Source organism: Stylophora pistillata, chromosome 12 (assembly GCF_964205215.1).
Source record: "Stylophora pistillata chromosome 12, jaStyPist1.2, whole genome shotgun sequence".
Taxonomy (NCBI): Eukaryota; Metazoa; Cnidaria; class Anthozoa; order Scleractinia; family Pocilloporidae; genus Stylophora; species Stylophora pistillata.
In genome coordinates, this window is record NC_142530.1 from 10,322,170 (window position 1) to 10,340,000 (window position 17,831).

General features: G+C 37.9%; 1 protein-coding gene across 4 annotated transcripts; it reads left to right on the forward strand.

Moving 5' to 3' along the window:
* Positions 1 to 1,928: 1,928 nt before the first annotated feature.
* On the forward strand, positions 1,929 to 15,784 carry LOC111333228 (ETS translocation variant 1). Of its 4 annotated transcripts, none has more exons than XM_022938772.2 (8): positions 1,929 to 2,146; positions 6,257 to 6,350; positions 6,463 to 6,510; positions 6,668 to 6,745; positions 7,502 to 7,834; positions 8,529 to 8,612; positions 11,795 to 11,905; positions 14,632 to 15,784. In XM_022938772.2, the coding sequence occupies exons 3-8, from the start codon at positions 6,486 to 6,488 to the stop codon at positions 15,168 to 15,170; spliced, it is 1,170 nt and encodes a 389-aa protein (XP_022794507.1). In that variant the 5' UTR covers positions 1,929 to 2,146; positions 6,257 to 6,350; positions 6,463 to 6,485; the 3' UTR covers positions 15,171 to 15,784. The 4 variants fall into 4 exon arrangements, with proteins under 4 accessions (XP_022794507.1, XP_088597001.1, XP_022794506.1 ...); XM_088740875.1 differs by lacking the exon at positions 1,929 to 2,146 and adding an exon at positions 5,815 to 6,166 and having other exon boundaries at positions 6,668 to 6,740; positions 7,500 to 7,834; XM_022938771.2 differs by lacking the exon at positions 1,929 to 2,146 and adding an exon at positions 5,819 to 6,166.
* The last annotated feature ends 2,047 nt before the right edge of the window (positions 15,785 to 17,831 follow it).

Consider the following 17,831-nt stretch of genomic DNA (forward strand, 5'->3'; position numbering starts at 1 on the left):
TTTCTTATTGTGAATGAGTTTACATTCGTTCAGTTCATGAGTTGTCTAGTTCCTTCTCTAAGGCAGATATTACTGTGTTACGGCCATATTAAGACAAGATCATAATGGCGTTTGATCATTTTCAAGAGGTGGTAAATAAGCAATTATTGCTCGCCGAGGTAGAAGTGACCTAGGTTAACAGACTTACTGACGACAAGCGAATTTGCAGATACCACAGGATAATCTTTTCAAAAATATTGCGTTAAGCTGGTCTAAATAATACATAACCCATAAAACATGATATTGCATTTGGAGCTTATCTCGTAAAACCAAGCAAATATTTTGCCCTAATAGTTTTTCCAGGGCCAATATTTTGGGAGATATACGGATGCAGATGGACCCGCCGGGACATTAAAGATTTCAAAGAATATGATGTGAGTAATTACATTTATTCACAAATTGCGAGCAACAAAAGGTATGGGTCTGTTTTTTCTGTGTGTTTATATGTCCTTGGAAACACAACGCGTTTATTCGGCTTTCTAGTAATTACTTAAACTTGTCTCTTGTTGAAAAAGAGGGCGAGAATTACGCGTTAAAATACTCAACAAAACCCAGCATACAGAGCATATATTTAACACTATTGTTACTGTGTAAAGATCTCCGGAAAAACTTAATTCACTAATTCAGGATGGATTTGTTAGCGAGAAGACGCTAGGATAGTGCGATAATATCAATTAAAGGTGATATGCTTCCGCTTTAGGTGGGTGGACTAAATCGAGCCCCGATTAACAAAAACTTACACGCACACACGTGCGATTTGAAAAGATCAATACCAAGTTGCAAATATTTCCGATTTCTAAAAGTAATTATGCTTTAAGACCAGCGATAGAGTCGGCATACAGTGTGACTCATAGCAGGACAGTGATCATTCCTGATATAGGCTGTTCAATTTTGCCTTATATTGAAACAAGTCCAATTTCTTTTTAAATTTTAAAGTTGTCTATTAAGGCTTAGCGTCGTTTGAAATTATTAGCCAGTAATTCAAAAAAGCTACTGTTTCATTTGGGTTGCTGCCGTGCACCAAATCATTTTGATTCCTAATGAGCTAAGTTAAAATTGAAGAGTTTTAAGTCTGTTATACCCGGAACTGAACTCTCAAAAAATTGTCCACAATTTCAAACTCCGACTTAAATTGAATTTTTTTTTTTTTGTGGTAGGTGTAATGTGTGATTTTATTTCTCTGTAGAACCAATAGGACAGATATTTCGAAGCGGACCATTAAAGATTCGATTTCTGCTCTGATGAGGTCTAGGCGTTAAAAAGGGGTGGAATTGGATCTCAAGAAACAAAGAATTGTTATGTTTGGACTTGTAATATAAAGAAATACCCGATTTTTCATTTTGTCAATTCAGCCTCATAAACAATGGTTTAATTGCTTGTGCGTTATTAATCCAGTTTTCACTGATTAGAGAATAATTCTGTCGCACTACTGAGAAAAACAAAAACTGGTTTCAGGAAGCCTTCTCAAAACACTGAACAAACTCTTGGAGCCAGCATTGAAAAATAGAATAATATGAAGTCATCATACCTTTTATCGAATAAAACACAAATTAAGTATAACTTGTGACGAAAATGTAAGGAAAAACAAGATCACTGCAGGAAGAACATTTAAAACATTCAGGCTATGGTGAAAGTTTGTCCCGTTTTTTTGTTTTTTGTTTTTATCCATCTTTTCAAACATTTTTTTGGCTCTTTCAGCGATAAAATTGATTATTTCGCAATCGAAAGTGCAAACGAACAAGATTTTATTGTGGAAGTGCTCCTAACATTTCGAAACTCTATATCCCTCCAATTATACGGATTTTTAACTAATAACTTCATCCGTAAATGCATATTACTAATTTTACCATGCAGCTGAACACCGAGTAACCCACGTGAGCGAATGAGAACATTACCCGTCTTTGCATGAACGACTTTCACAAAGAAACGGGTTTAACTTTCGGATTGAGTTAGCGTGCTTGACGAAATAGCTATTGAATTCGCTTCGGTTACGAGCTAACGACTTACTTTGTTTTCTTTCAAAGAAAACGGCTCTTTTATGAAATCTCTCACGAAAATTTCGTGAAACAAATTCTGAAAGCCCCTTTGAATCTTCGACCGGAAGAAGGTAAGTCCGTTAATGTTCCTTGAAATGAACATGTCAAGTCTCCAAAACGTGGAACTTTGATATACCAGGACTGCGTTAAAAGTACGTCAGTACAGTTTAAGTAATTTAGCTAGCTTTTCCGTCTGCTCTCATTTCTTTCTTAGAGCAAACAACAATTGAGATCCCATCAAAATTCCGGAAAATTCTGTCATGTACAGAAGCCAGCCATCAATGCGCGCGCCAAGCCGACAAAGGGATTTCCTTTCTGAGCGTTTTTTTTTTCTCTTTTTTTTTTTTTTTTTTTTTTTGAGTGTGCGGTCAGGCCTATTTTTAAGTTCTCGTTGCATGTAAATCATTTTGAAAACAAGGCCGAGATCATTTTCCATTAGAAAGGGAGCTAAAACTAACAAATCAATTGGTCGCGTTTCATTATAGCGCAAGGAGGAAGAGTTATAGATTACTTACAAGACAAAGCAATTGTGTCAAAATAAATTAAATAAATTAAATATAATTTAATTAAATATTCTAATGTTCTTAATCTTTATAATTTTCAAAACAGAGCTAGTAGGTCTCTATGTGATCGATTTCTGTGGTCAAAACAAGGGAGAAATTCATATGAATGTCTTTGCATTTGTTCTTTTCAAAAAAGAAATCTTTGATTGAGAACAAACCTCTGAGAAGAAGACAAAAGGCAAGCTACAGGAGGGAATGATTTGTTTGGTGTGTTTCCCACGCGTGCGCATTACACGTTATAACAGGTGTAACTAAATCGTATGTTCGTGCTATTGTCCTTGTGTGTTTTCACTGACTTGTGAAGTTGCTATTATCTTTTTTACTTCTGTAAGCCCCACAGAAAAGAATAGTTTCCTCTATCGTTTAAGTTTCGCGATGAAGCTGTCTTTTTTTAGCGGCTTAAATCGCAAATGATCTTGTATTGTTCTCGAAGTGCGAAAAATTGGATGAGATGAGCAAAGTTTTGACGTGAGTTTCATTTCAGTGAAAGTGTTCAATCTGTTCGTCTGCTGCGTTTGTAATATGAGCAAACATTTTACACTTAACACCAGAGAACTTTCGTTCAATGTCAGATTTCAGGCCAACTTTGCAGAATAAAAAGAAACCTCTTTTTTGTTTAATACAGCAACCAACACAAAGTGTTTCTCTTATTGTTTTTCACGGCAGCAATTCGAATGATGAGAAGTAAACATTTAGGCTTTCTGCCGTAAAAAAACAACAATTGCTATAGAAAAACTCTCCAATAAATTAAATTTGTGAATAAAATTAACTCTCTCTGGATAAGTTGTCGCCAAATATGCCAGCAGAAAGGAAGTTATTCTGAGTAGCAAATGTAACCCGTAGTTATGAAATGCAGGGTAATGAATCGAGAAAAGTCGAAAAAATTGTGACGAGAGGATACCCTGAACGAGTTTGTTCATAATTTTCGCTTATTTTGTCGAAACAAAGCCCAAGACTTATTAGAGATATTGTAAAAAGAAAGAAAGGTAAACGCGAATTGCAGCTGCTACGCTCCAAGATTTTCACAGCTCATGGCGACTGAATATCTAATGTATTATTATCAGGCCTGTTGGTCAGGTGGCGCTCGCTATAAATTTCTAAACGATAGCGACTTAAGTCGTTATGGGATCACGTCTAACCACTAAGAGCGAAATCTAAAAACCGACTTCATTACATCACTCTGTGAAATTCTTGTTTACCAAAGGTGTATGGCAGAATTGGCTTGGCATGTTTTTCATGGTGCGGCTTGAACTAAAGACTTGCCGTTTAACGCTCATTTTTCTGTTTATCACAAAGAGAGTATTTCGTTCATCAAAGGAGAACAGAAGTAAAAAGGGATTATGTTTTATTCTGGGAACATTTTCTAAGCTTAAAGTGAATTTAACTATCAGAGGCAATAAGTAGTCGGTGTCTTTTCATATGCTCGGTGACAAACGCAATCCACTGGCAACTCACGTCGTATCAGTTGCAAACCTTTTAGTCACAGGACAGTAAATTCTGCAGGAAATATCAAATGATTTGATTGTTTGTGTTTTTCAAATTCCCATTTTGAGCATATTAACTTCTTTTCTATAGTTCTCTGATTGTGTTTTTTCTTATTGAAAAGTTGATCATTTGTGCCTCGTGTCTATGTAAAAAAATAAAAACCTCGCTCTTCCAAATACTGATAACTTCACACACGCTTTTCAAACCGATAGTGATCATTGCTCTTTTATTACACGGCTAAAAATTACGCATTTTCGATTTCCCGCGTGTCCGTTCTTCTCGTACGTGACCGTGCGGCGCGCTTCAAAAAATTGCGTCGTTCTGCGTGACGTGAGCGCATTGCGAGGGCTGACGCACCTACGCTTGGGTTTGTCAGTTATATTATCACTACGTTCTATTTTCATTTTGAAAAACTAAATAAGAGTGCATATGATACGTGGGCTTCTACTGTCAACAAAGGTACGACAACACAACACACAGAGTCAAATAGAACTTGATGAAATACTCAATCAAGCTGGGAAGGGTATTATGACGAGCGTGCTTGCCGCAAAATGTAACGTGTAGTAGGGAATGAGTAAAGTTCAATACATTTATGACTGGTCTGATAGCTTGCTCAAACAACATCAATGTATGAGCGGGACCCGGAAATAAATACCACTTTGGCGATAGAAAGCTGGACAATAAGTTTGCTGAGCAGTTGAAAATGTCCAATTTCAAGAGAATTTGTGCAAAAAAATTGTGTAGTTGTTCTCATCAATTCATACTAAAGCGTGGGAAAAATTTCTCATTAAACAGCCAACACTCACGAACCTTAAGAAATTCATTTAATGCAGAGATAAATTGCGAGCATTACAAGGCCAGGGCTATACAGATAGTATTTTTAGTAAAAAATTCACCCGTTTAATTGCTGCAAAAAATTATCAAAACAGACAGAGATTGTTTGCTAATATAATAGTCAAGTTTGGGAAAGATTTTTTTAGAATTGATGAAAAAGTGAATTTCATCGTCACCTGTATATCGCGCGAACAATAAAATGCTAACTCATTTTCTCGTCACACAATACCAATTAGCGTGCTTGATGTTCGGTTTCCACGGGGTTTTTTGTTTCAAAGCTTAGCCTCTTTTCTGCAAGAGCATTAAAATCAGCTCCCGTCGGGAGCTCGCATTCATTCTGCTAAATGATTGTAAATCCCACTTTACTTTAGATCAGAGTTTTCGTGTACGTTTCCCCTTGGGGACCACCCCCAAGGTTTAACCTGTAAATGAAATCGCACGCATCTCGTATTTTCACCAAAAAGAACAAAGTAAACAACTATTTGAAATTTGTCTTTTTGTAATCTCAAGTCCAATAACAGCGGACACGACCGATTTCGCCTCACTGATGTCTGTAGCTTGCAATTTAGCCGGTGTTTCGGGCGGGAAGGTTTACCTCCCGGTTCAACCCCCTTCGAGTTTTTAACCTCGATGAGAGCGATTGTTGAATATGATCATGTTATTAGGTGTAGCGCTGAATGACAAGCAAGGCACGCGTTTGCCAACTCGCCGCGACAGCTAACGTGTGCCAAATGAGACTAATTGTCTTCATTGTTATGATTGGTCAATAGACAGAAATTGACACTCGCTGAATTGCTACTTGCAAATGACCAATCATACATCAAAAGGAATAAATTGGTAAACCAATGAGAAACGCGTTCACTATAAATGAAAGATTTGATCAAAAGCCGGACAGCTAAAATCTACAACTATGATCTGGTGTGAATATGACAAAGCCGGCCAAATATAACACACTGGAGAGTACCGCCAGTTGCCATTTTTTACTACAAGCCCAAATTTAATTCATACCGATACGGGGTTCGTCCTTATAGCTTTCACATTTGCCGTCTTTCATACGAAAAAAAGAAAAAAAACACCAATATAAGCCTGATAGTTGAGTCGATACGGCGTCGCAAGATTTTCAAAAACGGTGTGTAACTTACACACTGAAGTAGAATGTACCAGTTCGACTCGACATACGACCAGGAGGTTCCACACATGTACCCACAGGTAAACTACTCACAAATAACGTCTCGCTAACAAAGATACTTTCAGTTTTGTTTCCATTCATCCATCACTTTCTCCATTTATTCTCGCCAGCTCTCTTCAAGACCCATTAACCTCGAACGAAAATCTTGTAGTCCCGTTGAGCGTATACGCGGACAGGGTGAAAATTTGTCCTTAGACTCGCAAGGTAATCACAACCTACGCTTGGTTGCCAATATTTGTGTTTATTAGATTGTCTGACGTTCAAGAAAAAAAAGGTGAAAGCGAAAAAAGTCTGAGCATCTTTTTTCTTTTCTCAGAACTATTTCAAGATTTGTGCCAAATGCAAGAACACTGGATGATTGAAGGTAACTATGTTAACATGAAGTTTGCGGCGAGTTAGCGATAATTTTATTAACGTTGGGAATGAAACATCCTGAATAATTGATGAAAAAGTGCCGAATTCATTAAACTTAGATCCTAGACGCATAACGTTTCATTTCTTTTTCTGTGTGACTTTTAAAGCCCGGCCATACCAGGCAAGTACTACAGACGAGCAATTTGTCCCAGAAGTCGAAGGGAACTCGACCACTTCGAAAGAAGGTAACTGTCGAGTATATTGTTGTGTTACCAGAAAAATATATAAATATATATTCAAAGAAGATCACATTTACGGTTCTTACTAAGCAACAGGTATAGGTTAAGAAGCAGAAAAACAACATTTTTTCTGTCTTTTTGAACGAAGTTACCTCGATTAGTAAATCTCGAGAAATTTTTTTTTCCGCGTCTTCATGTAGTTGTTAGAGGAACGTTAATTAAGTCGAATTTTGTCGGTAAACACGTGCCTTAAGTAAGATTTCTGACCGCTGAAACACCAGCGTAATTAGTGTTATCTCTGGTGACAGCGTTTTTCGCAATCTCTCCTAGTTTTTAGCCTCGGGGTTATATTATTTATGCCTTAAAAACGCCGCTGTAATGTTATGATGCTCATAAATTTGCAGCCATTTTCCAACTGGAGAAAAGTCACTAAAAACCGCATCAAAAGATCCGCAGCGATAAATGGCCTTAAATATCAATGAATATTTTTCAGGTCTCTATTTGCCTAAAACGAAGTTAAATAACAGTTTTTTTCTTGTTTTGTGGGGAGCCTTGATTTTCAAGCAATAATACAATCACCCGGTGTATTATTTTCCCAACAAAAGTTGTACATTTCGCTTGTTTTCCTTGCACTGCCCCCATCCCATTTTTTCATTATGTAAATAAGGCATTCTTTTTTGTTTAGGCCATTCATAACGTTAGTTTTGTTTTGAAAATGAATAGGCATTTTTGTCTAGAAGTATATTTTTTCTCGTTTTGTAGGCTGCTATGCCACACACATTAAAGCAGAGCCGAGGGAGCGCGCCTGTCAGCAGAGTGAACACTATCGCCGAGGAACACTCAAGAACACAAATAAGATGGACAAGGCAAGCGACAACTCTTCCTACATGAGAATGATCAGTGAAAACCATGCTTCAAGCAGTTCCCCTTTAGTTTACACCTGCTCTGCTCAGCCATCGGGTTTTCACTGCATGAAGGGCTACAGACAGTTAGCGTACGACAGCACGCCTTTCGATTCATCGCAAGCTCCAAGCTATCCCTCCATCAAGCAGGAGCCCATCGACTACACGACATGCGAAAATCCTTACGAGCAAGGTACGCTTTGAAAAAAATTTATTTCTCGTTTCAGTTCTGAAGTGTTTGTTCTTTGCTATCTCTCCCAGTGTTTTCAATTTTTTGTTCCTTCTACTTTTTTATGGACTGATGCCAAATTTTCATGCTTTGCTAAATCCAATGAGTAATAAAATAAAGTCTTGTATTTTTCGTCGTTAATTTAATTTTTTCTTCACTTGAAATGTACACTTGTTGAAAGAAACACTTTTGTTGGGCTGTATCACATTCTGTATTTGATTTCTTCCCCCACTGGCAAAAGGTAAAGACATTTTAAAGTGATGACCACCCAGTGCAATTCAATTCTTCTTCGCTCATTTAGGAATGAAAATTTTATGAAGAATGAAAGTTATTTTTTAATAAGCCTTTTTTGCTATCTTTACAGCAATTATTGTAGTTTTTCAACTCCAATTCCCTGCCTCGATTAACAGCAGTGTATGAAACTTGTCACGTGTGTTTAGGACTAAAAATGTCCCAGTTGTTACTGCTGCTCATTTTAGTCTGTGAAATTGTTAGATAACTGATAAACGAACGCGTTGTAAACGGTTTTTAAGCTCTACCCTTTTGTTTAGGTGCTTTGATAAAGTATATATGTTTTGTGGTGAAAGCACTAACAAATGGCTTCCACTGTATATATTCTGTTGGCGGCTTCGTGTAATTTATTATTTTTTCCTTTCAGAACGTTTACAAAGTCTCGCATCGTTTCATCATCAGGCGCATCAACAGGCCGAGTGTTATGGCCTCCAAACATCTTCAACAGAGGGTAAATTTTTTTCCATTGTAAAATACCACTCGGTGAATTGTTTTTCATTCTAATTAGACATTTTGATAGCCCACACATTATGAATATTCATGGCGCTTTGATTTTATGATAGAAAATGTTGAAATTAATTTTAATTGTTATGGAGTGAACCGAACACAATATCTGAAATTTAAGGCGCAGATGTTTTTACCATGATTGCTGCATCACTTTAATATTTTCTTTGGCAAACACATATGAACTCATGACAGCCTCAAGCCAGATGCTCTTTCTTTCCTGAAAGCAATTTCTTGCTCTTTTTCATTTTCGAAATCAATTAAATTATTTTCAAACACCATTCGCTCTGGAGTAAAAGATATCGTCAATTTTTTTTCCTCGACCTTCAGTATTCTTGTTTTTGTGTGTGCGAGTTGTTTTCTTTTTTTTGTATGCGAGTTATGATGCTTTTCTCCACTTAAAAATCTTAACAAAAAAAAATAGTCGCTAATTGAGGTAAAAACATTTTCAAAGGGTTTAAGGAAGATCCTTAGTTTACATTTGGGATGAATCCTTGGCTTAGCGACAGCGCTCGTTTATTCCCCGCCGTTTCGCAAATTCACTCTTCGGTCTAGTGTTACAATCCAAGCTTTCAGATTTCACACAAACCAAGACTCCATTGTTTGCATTTTGTATTTCTGTAATTAAATTATACGTTGACAGCGGTACATTTCAGTGGGGCATTTTAAGCCTTGAAGCACGGTAAAACATGATAGGCTTTTCCAAACTTTTTAAAATTAGTTTAGATTTTGAGAGCCATTTACTCGGTATTGTCAAAGGTAATTTAATTTGCTTGGTGTAGGAGAGTCGTTTAAAATTCACAATCACCATGCAGGTGTATTTTAGCTTTCAATGGGCTAAATTTCAGCTGATTAGTGTTTTAAAGTTCTCTTCCTCCTGAATTTCTTTTGAAAGCGCACAAAACCTTGTTCTCTTACCGGTAGAAATTAGTTGCAAAAGTGTTATACATGACCTTTTAATTTCTCAATTGCACTCAAATGAGGCAGAAGAGATTTGCCCCTTTTTTGCAATCTTGTAGGGAACCGCCATGATAGAGAAAAGAGCATTTATTGACAGCGAATAGAATAAAAACACACCTCTTAACTCTGCTCATCTTTTATTATACAAATAAAGGAATTGAGCTGTGTTGAAGTTCAGAACACAGAGTTTCTTTTGGCTCGATCATGTTTGTTTGAAGTCGCTTTAAGAGAAAAAGTGCGTTGAATTCAAAACCTTTACAAACGACACAAGTAATATAACTAGAGACTTGCTCACAAAATTTCAGTAATAATTTTACAACGGCCTCCAGAGACTCCCGAAAGCGTTTCAATCGATGTTCACACGTGAATGAATCGATGATTTGATGAGCTCCGCAGTTTGTTCTTGTTTATGCGGATTTTGGTTCCTTTCACTCGATTAATTACATAAGTAGGTAGCTTCTCCTATCGTGGCGATCCCAAACATTTCGGCCCACAACCCGATCAACCCACTCGAAACAGTTAACATTGAATTTGCCCTTTCACAGTTTCGTCGCGTTCTGAATCTGAAACTCAGACTTACCCAATGCCCTCTGAATATTCTGGAAACTAAGATGCGATCACAAAGTAAGGCTAATAATTCAATTCACAGTTTCTTTAATTGTAAAAACGGAAGACGGTACAATTTTCCAAAATAAAAAATAGAAAAACCTCGAGGCACATAAAATCACCTGCGACTAGGTTAATAGATCATGTTCCTTCGAACGTAGTCAGTGAATGTACATTGATCCTGCCTAATAAACTGAGATCTGTCCACCAAAACAATTTGAAGGCAATTTTAGGGTTTTCTGTGTCGAATAATCGTTCCATGCTGTGTATCTCTCGTTAATTTCTGCTAGCCGCGATTTAAGCGGAGAATGACCTTTTTCTGTAGTTCCACTGCTGTTCACACGGTTGTAAGGACAATATTGCTCGAACTTTTCATTCAATAAGCGAATGTTTCCTGTATGCGAATCGTCCTTGAAGCGATCCGTCTTCACGCGGCCGCCTAAAGCAATCATGAGGCGATTTTTGTTGAGCTCTGCTTTGCTTTGACGCGGCCCTCCAGCCGTTTGTACCTCTGAGGCAGTGCCAAGGTGTTTTTATTTCTATGCCAGAGCTGTGTGGTCTTAACTCCATTTCACACACAGTAACTGTGTTCAAGGTCTGGTCGTGCATTAAAATATTGGAATAAAGAGGAAGGGAAGCCTCAATTTATACCAAAGACAGGATATTTACAGTGGTAAACGGGAAGCGATATGTCAACAAGAAGGGGCGGAAACGATCAGAGATTTAAGAGTCTACTTTAAAACACTCCGAACACAAGAAACGAGTTAATTTTTAGTTGCCCTTCTAAAACCAAAAAGGCATTGGAATCTGTAATTATGTAGAAGCCTAATCTAGAGCGAGATTTTACGGGGTAGAAACGCAATAGTGAAGAAGTCATATAGATAGCTTACTAACTTTAGTGCACGGCGAGATTGCGTCGAGATTTCAGTGATTTACGGCTGCATGGTGACAAGCCTCTTTTCTTTCCTGTTTAAACGTTTCTGTTATCAAACGGACACGCGTACTGTTAAATCCGCTTGCAGAAAAAATATTATAATACTGCTGACAAAGTGGTATTTAATATTGAAACTATTTCAAAAGATAGCAGCTCAGTTTAAAGGTTGCGCTAGCTCACGGCAGCGAGAGCTCCGTTGATTTTCACCAAAACACAGTGCTTAAGGACTTTACCATTTTGTCTCTTATTTGGGCTAAACAACGACCGGACGTAATACGTTACAAAGCAGCATTCAACTTTGCTTGCTACTGGCCGAATAATAGCTCTCAGCCATTTAAGAAATGTTTCATTTATCTTTGCTTCGAATTGTTCCATGATCTGAAAGAGCATCGGCTGACATACATGGCCTCCCTGCACACGTTCGGTAAGAGAAAAGAAACTCTTTCGTAGTTTTTGCTTTTTCCTTGAAACTAAAAATAATTGAAATCTTAGGAAAATGATATAATTTTCTTATTTTCTCCGGTAAAAAGATATTCGATGTGATCTTTGTCTTCGAACAAAATTGAGTTATTTTGGAATAATGTAGTAATTTGTGATGTTTTAATTTTCTCTTTCACGTTCTTTTCAAGCTGCAGTTTATGATCCCAGTGTTCATTCATTTTACGACGAGCCTTTGCCGTACGCAGAAAGATATCACAAATACGCCGACTTCAAAGAACACAAGCCAACTTATAGGGACGGTAAGGTTGAACACTTTTTTTCCTACTAAAGTTCTTTTCCGAACCCCTTGTGTTTCATTCAAAATTGAACTCATCAAACTTCGCAAGTAAACCTTTTTCCATTTCGATTGAAATTAATCTGCCGCAGATTCCGCCTGCTTCTTTACTTTCTAATTTTTTTTGTGTAAGTGACAGCAAACTGAACAGCAACGAACACAGAAAAATATTTGTACAAATACTTGAGAGAACGGAAGATACTTGCTGGTAAATTAATATGATTTATACAACACCGCTCTAGTTTGCAAACGATCAAGGTATTACGCGTATCACAGAGGGGGTTTCCTTTACAATATTTTCTATTCCTCGAAAATAAACCGATGTGAAAGAGGACTATGAAAAAAAAAGGATTAAATTTTCTATTGCACCTGCTTTATTTGGTCAAATTAAAGCCATTGGATATCAAATCTTGCTTTACTAAAATTTCCCGTTTTCTGAGGATTTACAGATGTGTTGTTTCTCTTTCTGAAGAGATTTTTAACGATACGGCTACAAAGTGCACCAAAATTGTAAATTCTTGCTTGATAACTGATGAGATGACTCTTGCGCTAAAAGCGTCCGCGCTATCTCTGTATTGCACTAATTACCAGACTTATTTTGATTACAGTCGCAAAGCAGCAAGGCCTCCAAGAAATATTCAATGCGACGCATGAACACCGTTGAGATATTTATCAAACACTTTGCCATTACCTAGTCATTAAACGAAGAAAACCGTTTTCCGGATAAAAGCTACAGTGTAATCTTTACTTAACCATTATTCTTGCAGAGCAATTTTTTTATTCGTATCTAGCCTCAAGAAAACGAAACTATCCACTAACGTGTAATTGCTTAAATTGGTGGAAAATTCGCATCCTTTTCGATTCTATATCATCAATTAATTTCAGGAAGTTTTCTTGCTGATTAAGACATAAATATTCGGCAAAAACGCATCTTTTCCTACGAGATCTATGCCTCGATTCAAAATGGGTGTACGAAGAGCGTTTGAAAGACCCGGATGTTAGCGCCACTTGAAACAGCTAAAATAGACAATAACCACCGAAATCAACTAAGTCCGTGTGAATACAGTTTTGTTCAAGAACCAGTGGGAATCACAATGTCGCTCTAATCATTTTTCACTTTTTTTTTCCAGAAAGTATTGCTTCTTTGCTCTCTTTTTTTGAATAATTACAAGATAAATGACTTTTAGGAAAACCAAACATGGTGACGCCAAACTTTTCAGAATCTTTGACAAATGTCAAAATCGTTTGATTTCCATTCAGTTAAAGGAACTTTGCACGTTGTAAGATTAATTTCGATCTTTCATTTGTTATTTTCGTTTTGTAACTTAATTAAAACGTGAAATGCAAACGTTTTTGCAAAGATCACCCACCGAACACCAAATTAAGCCACACGCGAAGGCAGCAATTTCAAATGAAAACTACATCTCGTAAAAACCCATGGGATGTCTCTATCGCAAAGATCACGGCCAAACTATTTTATGCAAACAGAACAACCTTCGGACTTACGAATGCGTCATCTGCTGCGCTGAAGTTTCGTAATCGACTAAGAGTGTTTTGAATATCAATGGAAAGTTAGAAGAGCCATTTCATATCTCTGGGCGCTTTGTCAAAGTGCAGCTAATGGTGTTTTCTTGCAATTAATCACGTTTCATCGTATTCTTTCAATGATAAGCTCAGGCTAATACGTTCCCCACACATGGCTTTTCTCTGCTCGGTTATTCTGAATGATTTAGTATGCGTAACAGCTGTAAAATAACTTTTTACGAGAGAAGTCTAATTTGAATACACTCAGCAAAATCGCAAAATAATTCTTCTATTCTTCGGTGAGGAATTAGAGAAAACTTTTCTATAGACCTGGCCCTTAACCCACGGTGAAATTAGGGAAGACGAAGAAAATGAAAGCATGAAAAAAAAGACGAAATTTAAACCACGTTTAATAAATTGTTGCAAAGCGCTCCTTGAAACGGAATTACAGTATTTGATATGCTCGGGATTTCTTTCAGTGGAAAAACAAACGGAAAAGCATATTCTTAAGTTGTAAAAGGTTAATTATTTCTTCGAAAGGTGAAAAAGGCAAGGAAGAGTTAAGCATACTTTAAAGATTTGTTCATTGCTGTTCAGTCGAACCTTAATAAGTGGAAAATATTCATAATCAAACTTTCTCTGTTTAGGAAATAGACATCTCGCTTTTCTGAAAAACATGTAATTCAGTTATTATGGCTTCAGGCAAAATTTGCTGTTTACCCGCCAAGATAACCCTTGCTGTTTCGGCTTGATTTATAAAATGGAGTGTCGATCTGGTTCCGCGAAAGTTGTCAATAGTCTTAAAAATTTCCTGCGCATCTGGCCTGGTTGGGATTGCAATTGTATTTTTTTTACTTTTGCTGGTCCAGACCGTCTTTCCGAGTAATATGGTGAACGGAATCATTTTGACAACAGTTGCTAACCTGGTATGGATGATTCATGGGTGATTCATGGATGATCTTTTAAAAGTCTTTACTTTTACCTGTAACAATGAATTTTTGAAAAGTGATGTCTAATGTCTAAGTTAACGCGCCAAGCAAAATACGACTAATTGTATGAATATCTTCCGTTAAATGCCAGTCTCTATATCACCAGTACATTGTGACTTGAAAGGAGATGAAAATGGGTGTTGGTCTCTAAAAAGCTCCGTTCTTTTGCAAAACGCAGGTCCTGAGTTTAAAGTTCCGAACGGCGTCACATATCCAGAACCAAGGGCCTTCCAAAGACGGGGCTCGTTACAACTGTGGCAGTTCCTTGTTGCTCTTTTGGACGAGCCTGAATGTTCTTCGTTTATCGCTTGGACGGGGCGTGGCATGGAGTTCAAACTTATTGACCCTGAAGAAGTAGCTCGTAGGTGGGGAATTCAGAAAAACCGCCCCGCCATGAACTACGACAAACTGAGCCGTTCTCTTCGTTATTACTATGAGAAAGGTATCATGCAGAAAGTAGCTGGCGAACGTTATGTGTACAAATTTGTCTGCAGTCCTGAGGCTCTTTTCAGCATGGCTTTTCCTGACTCACAGAAACCTTACATCAAACCAGAGTGTCGGGAACCAAAGCCTGTGAGCCCACACGCACCTCAGCAGCTTCTTCCTATGCCAAAAGAATCATATCCCAAACCACCATTTCCTCAACAGCATTTTGTGAACCCCTCAGCCAGTTGTTATCAAGCAGAGTGGGACCTGGACACTACATGTGTGTACTAGGCTTATAAGATTAAAGATAAAAGAACAAAACAATGATGATAATGATAACGAAGCAGCTGTAAGTTTTGCAATGAAAGTTAAATATTGTATCATGACAAAAATCATACTTTGCAGATTGATTTGGCAGTGGACTGGTATGGAATATCACGTAGCTTTTCGCACGATTTCTTTGCATATTCCATGACCTCTTCTCGGCCAATGTAATTTCGGCCTTTTCCTATACATGACCAGCAAAGAATAATAAAAGAAAAGAGAAACTGACTCCAAACCGCCGCTGCTATTGTTATTGACAAAAATCCAGGATAGAATGTGGAATGCCATGGGCTACACGCACCACGTGATTTTTTGTATGGACAGCCGGCCGCCCTTTGTAAAGTTAGAGTGTCGATAAAAAACAGATGTATGAAAATATGTGGATACGATGAATTCCAGCGTAAGATTGCTGGAGTACTCGTGTTTTGTCTATACATATGTAAGAAAAACATTATATCAATATTATAATTGTTTATAAGATGTAAAATACATTTTGACCGAATATCTGTGAAATTAAATTTGTAATATTTCTGAGGCAACTTGAGAGCTGAATAAAAAGATGACAAATGAGAAACGAAAAAGACTGAAACGTCTACGGAACATTCGCGTATAGCATTATGTGGGTAGGTTTAACCAGAGGTTCCCCTTTACACTTTTCTTCAAGTTATGAATCGATTTGAAATATTAACAGCTGAGTAAAAGATTTGCCCCAGGTCAATTTATTCGTCAATAAATCATTTCTTTTTGTCTAAAATATTTATGATTAAGTAAATTTCGGTATGTTCTCATTCAAAACTGTTAAACAAAAGGCCTCGATTTTAACTTCTGTTTCGAAGGAGACATAAACGGCGCCTGATAATAACAAAATAAGATTAACAAAAATTATTGTAGGCTGATTGACGTCGGCAAACTGACCAGTGGTGTCGGCAAACTGACCAGTGGTGTCGGCAAACTGACAAGTGGTGTCGGCAAACTGACCAGTGGTGTCGGCAAACTGACCAGTGGTGTCGGCAAACTGACCAGTGGTGTCGGCAAACTGACCAGTGGTGTCGGCAAACTGACAAGTGGTGTCGGCAAATTGACCAGTGGTGTCGGAAAATTGACCAGTGGTGTCAGCGCGTTGACCAAAGATGCGGGTGACTTCACTGATAGTGTCGGCGAATAACCCATTTCCGAATTACCCTTGGCCTCTTTTTCAAAACGAGGCCTGGCGCTCAACCATTCTTGTGAAAATGAGCTTAATTTGCATGTGAATGAAAACTTATTATCATATGAAAGGATGAGCACCAGGACTCGTTTTGAAAATGAGGCCAAGGGTAATTCGGAAATGGGCTATTGACATGCCGGCGAAGTGACCGGGTACCATTGAAACAGTATTGAAATTTCAAAGGAATGACTGAGATGGAAGGATAATTAAAGCGATTAGTTGATTTAACCGTTTGAAACAATTTACTCTCATTGCACTTTGATTAATCGACAGGACCATTTTTTATTAGACGACGATGAAAATTCCGTAGGAAACACTTACTATTGTCTACGACCCCTGGGTAGAGTAGAGTAGATTGTATTGTATTGTAATCTTTATTTAGACACGATCAATTCATCAGCCTATAAAAATACATATCACATACACTAAGATATTTAAAATTAAAACTACATACTATAACACTAAAGCTGTTTTCCGTGAATGCCGTGCGTTAGACTTTAAAAATGTCATTGATCTTACGTTTAAATAACCCCAGAGACTCTATGTTCCTTATATCGCGTGGTAAACTGTTCCATAATGTGGCGCCATTGTAGCTAAAGCTTTTTCTGTAATAATTAGTGCGCGGTAGTGGAACATTAAGCTTATTTTCAGAGTCCCTGAGGTCATAAGCAGAGTCACGTCACGTAAACTTTGAATATAGATACCTTGGAGCTAGCCCGTGCAGACATCTAAACATCATGGTGGCTTTATGGATTTCCTGCTGACGTGCAAGATTTTTCCACCCTAAAAACTCGAGTAGCTCAGTTGCATCAGCATCATAGTTAGAGAATGTCAACACACGGGCTGCTCTATTCTGAAATTTCTGCAGTTTGTCTCGTAGCGTTTTCCCACAGCTACCCCAAACAATGTCACAATAATCAAAGTGAGGTTTTACTAAAGCTTGGTAGATGAGATGTAAGGTTGATGCTGGGATCAGGTGCCTAATTCGCTTTAGGGCCCCGATACCAGAGGCGATCTTTTTCGTTAGTTTTTCGATGTGACGGATGACATCTAGAGTAGACATCTATATTTATACAGGATAGCCCCTTCAGTGTAGTAAACAGTGGTATCAACGGGGGTCCTGTAAACCACCCATCCCACCCCAGGGGAGGACATCCATCACACAGTAATCTCTTGCGTGGGAAATTAACGTCTCCTACCCCTAACCCTGCAGGAGACGGGACCTCCATTTATTCGTCCCTATCCGAGAAGACTAGAATATCTAACCATTTCTTGATGTTATAGAAAGGTAGCATATTCTTCTCAATTATTTTAAGACCCTGAGTGTTGGTCCGGCCGGGGCTCGAACCCTCGACCTCCCGCAAAACAGTCCAGCGCTCTATCCATTAAGCTGACCGGGAGGGTATTCTCCCCCCCCCCCG

Bases quoted from the DNA above. Each gene is read 5' to 3' on its own strand.
- LOC111333228 (XM_022938771.2), top strand. From the start codon at position 6,113: ATGTACCAGTTCGACTCGACATACGACCAGGAGGTTCCACACATGTAC. The intron at 6,351-6,462 runs GTAATCACAACC...TTCTTTTCTCAG, and splicing joins TTTGTCCTTAGACTCGCAAG to AACTATTTCAAGATTTGTGC. The intron at 11,906-14,631 runs GTAAGGTTGAAC...TGCAAAACGCAG, and splicing joins CAAGCCAACTTATAGGGACG to GTCCTGAGTTTAAAGTTCCG.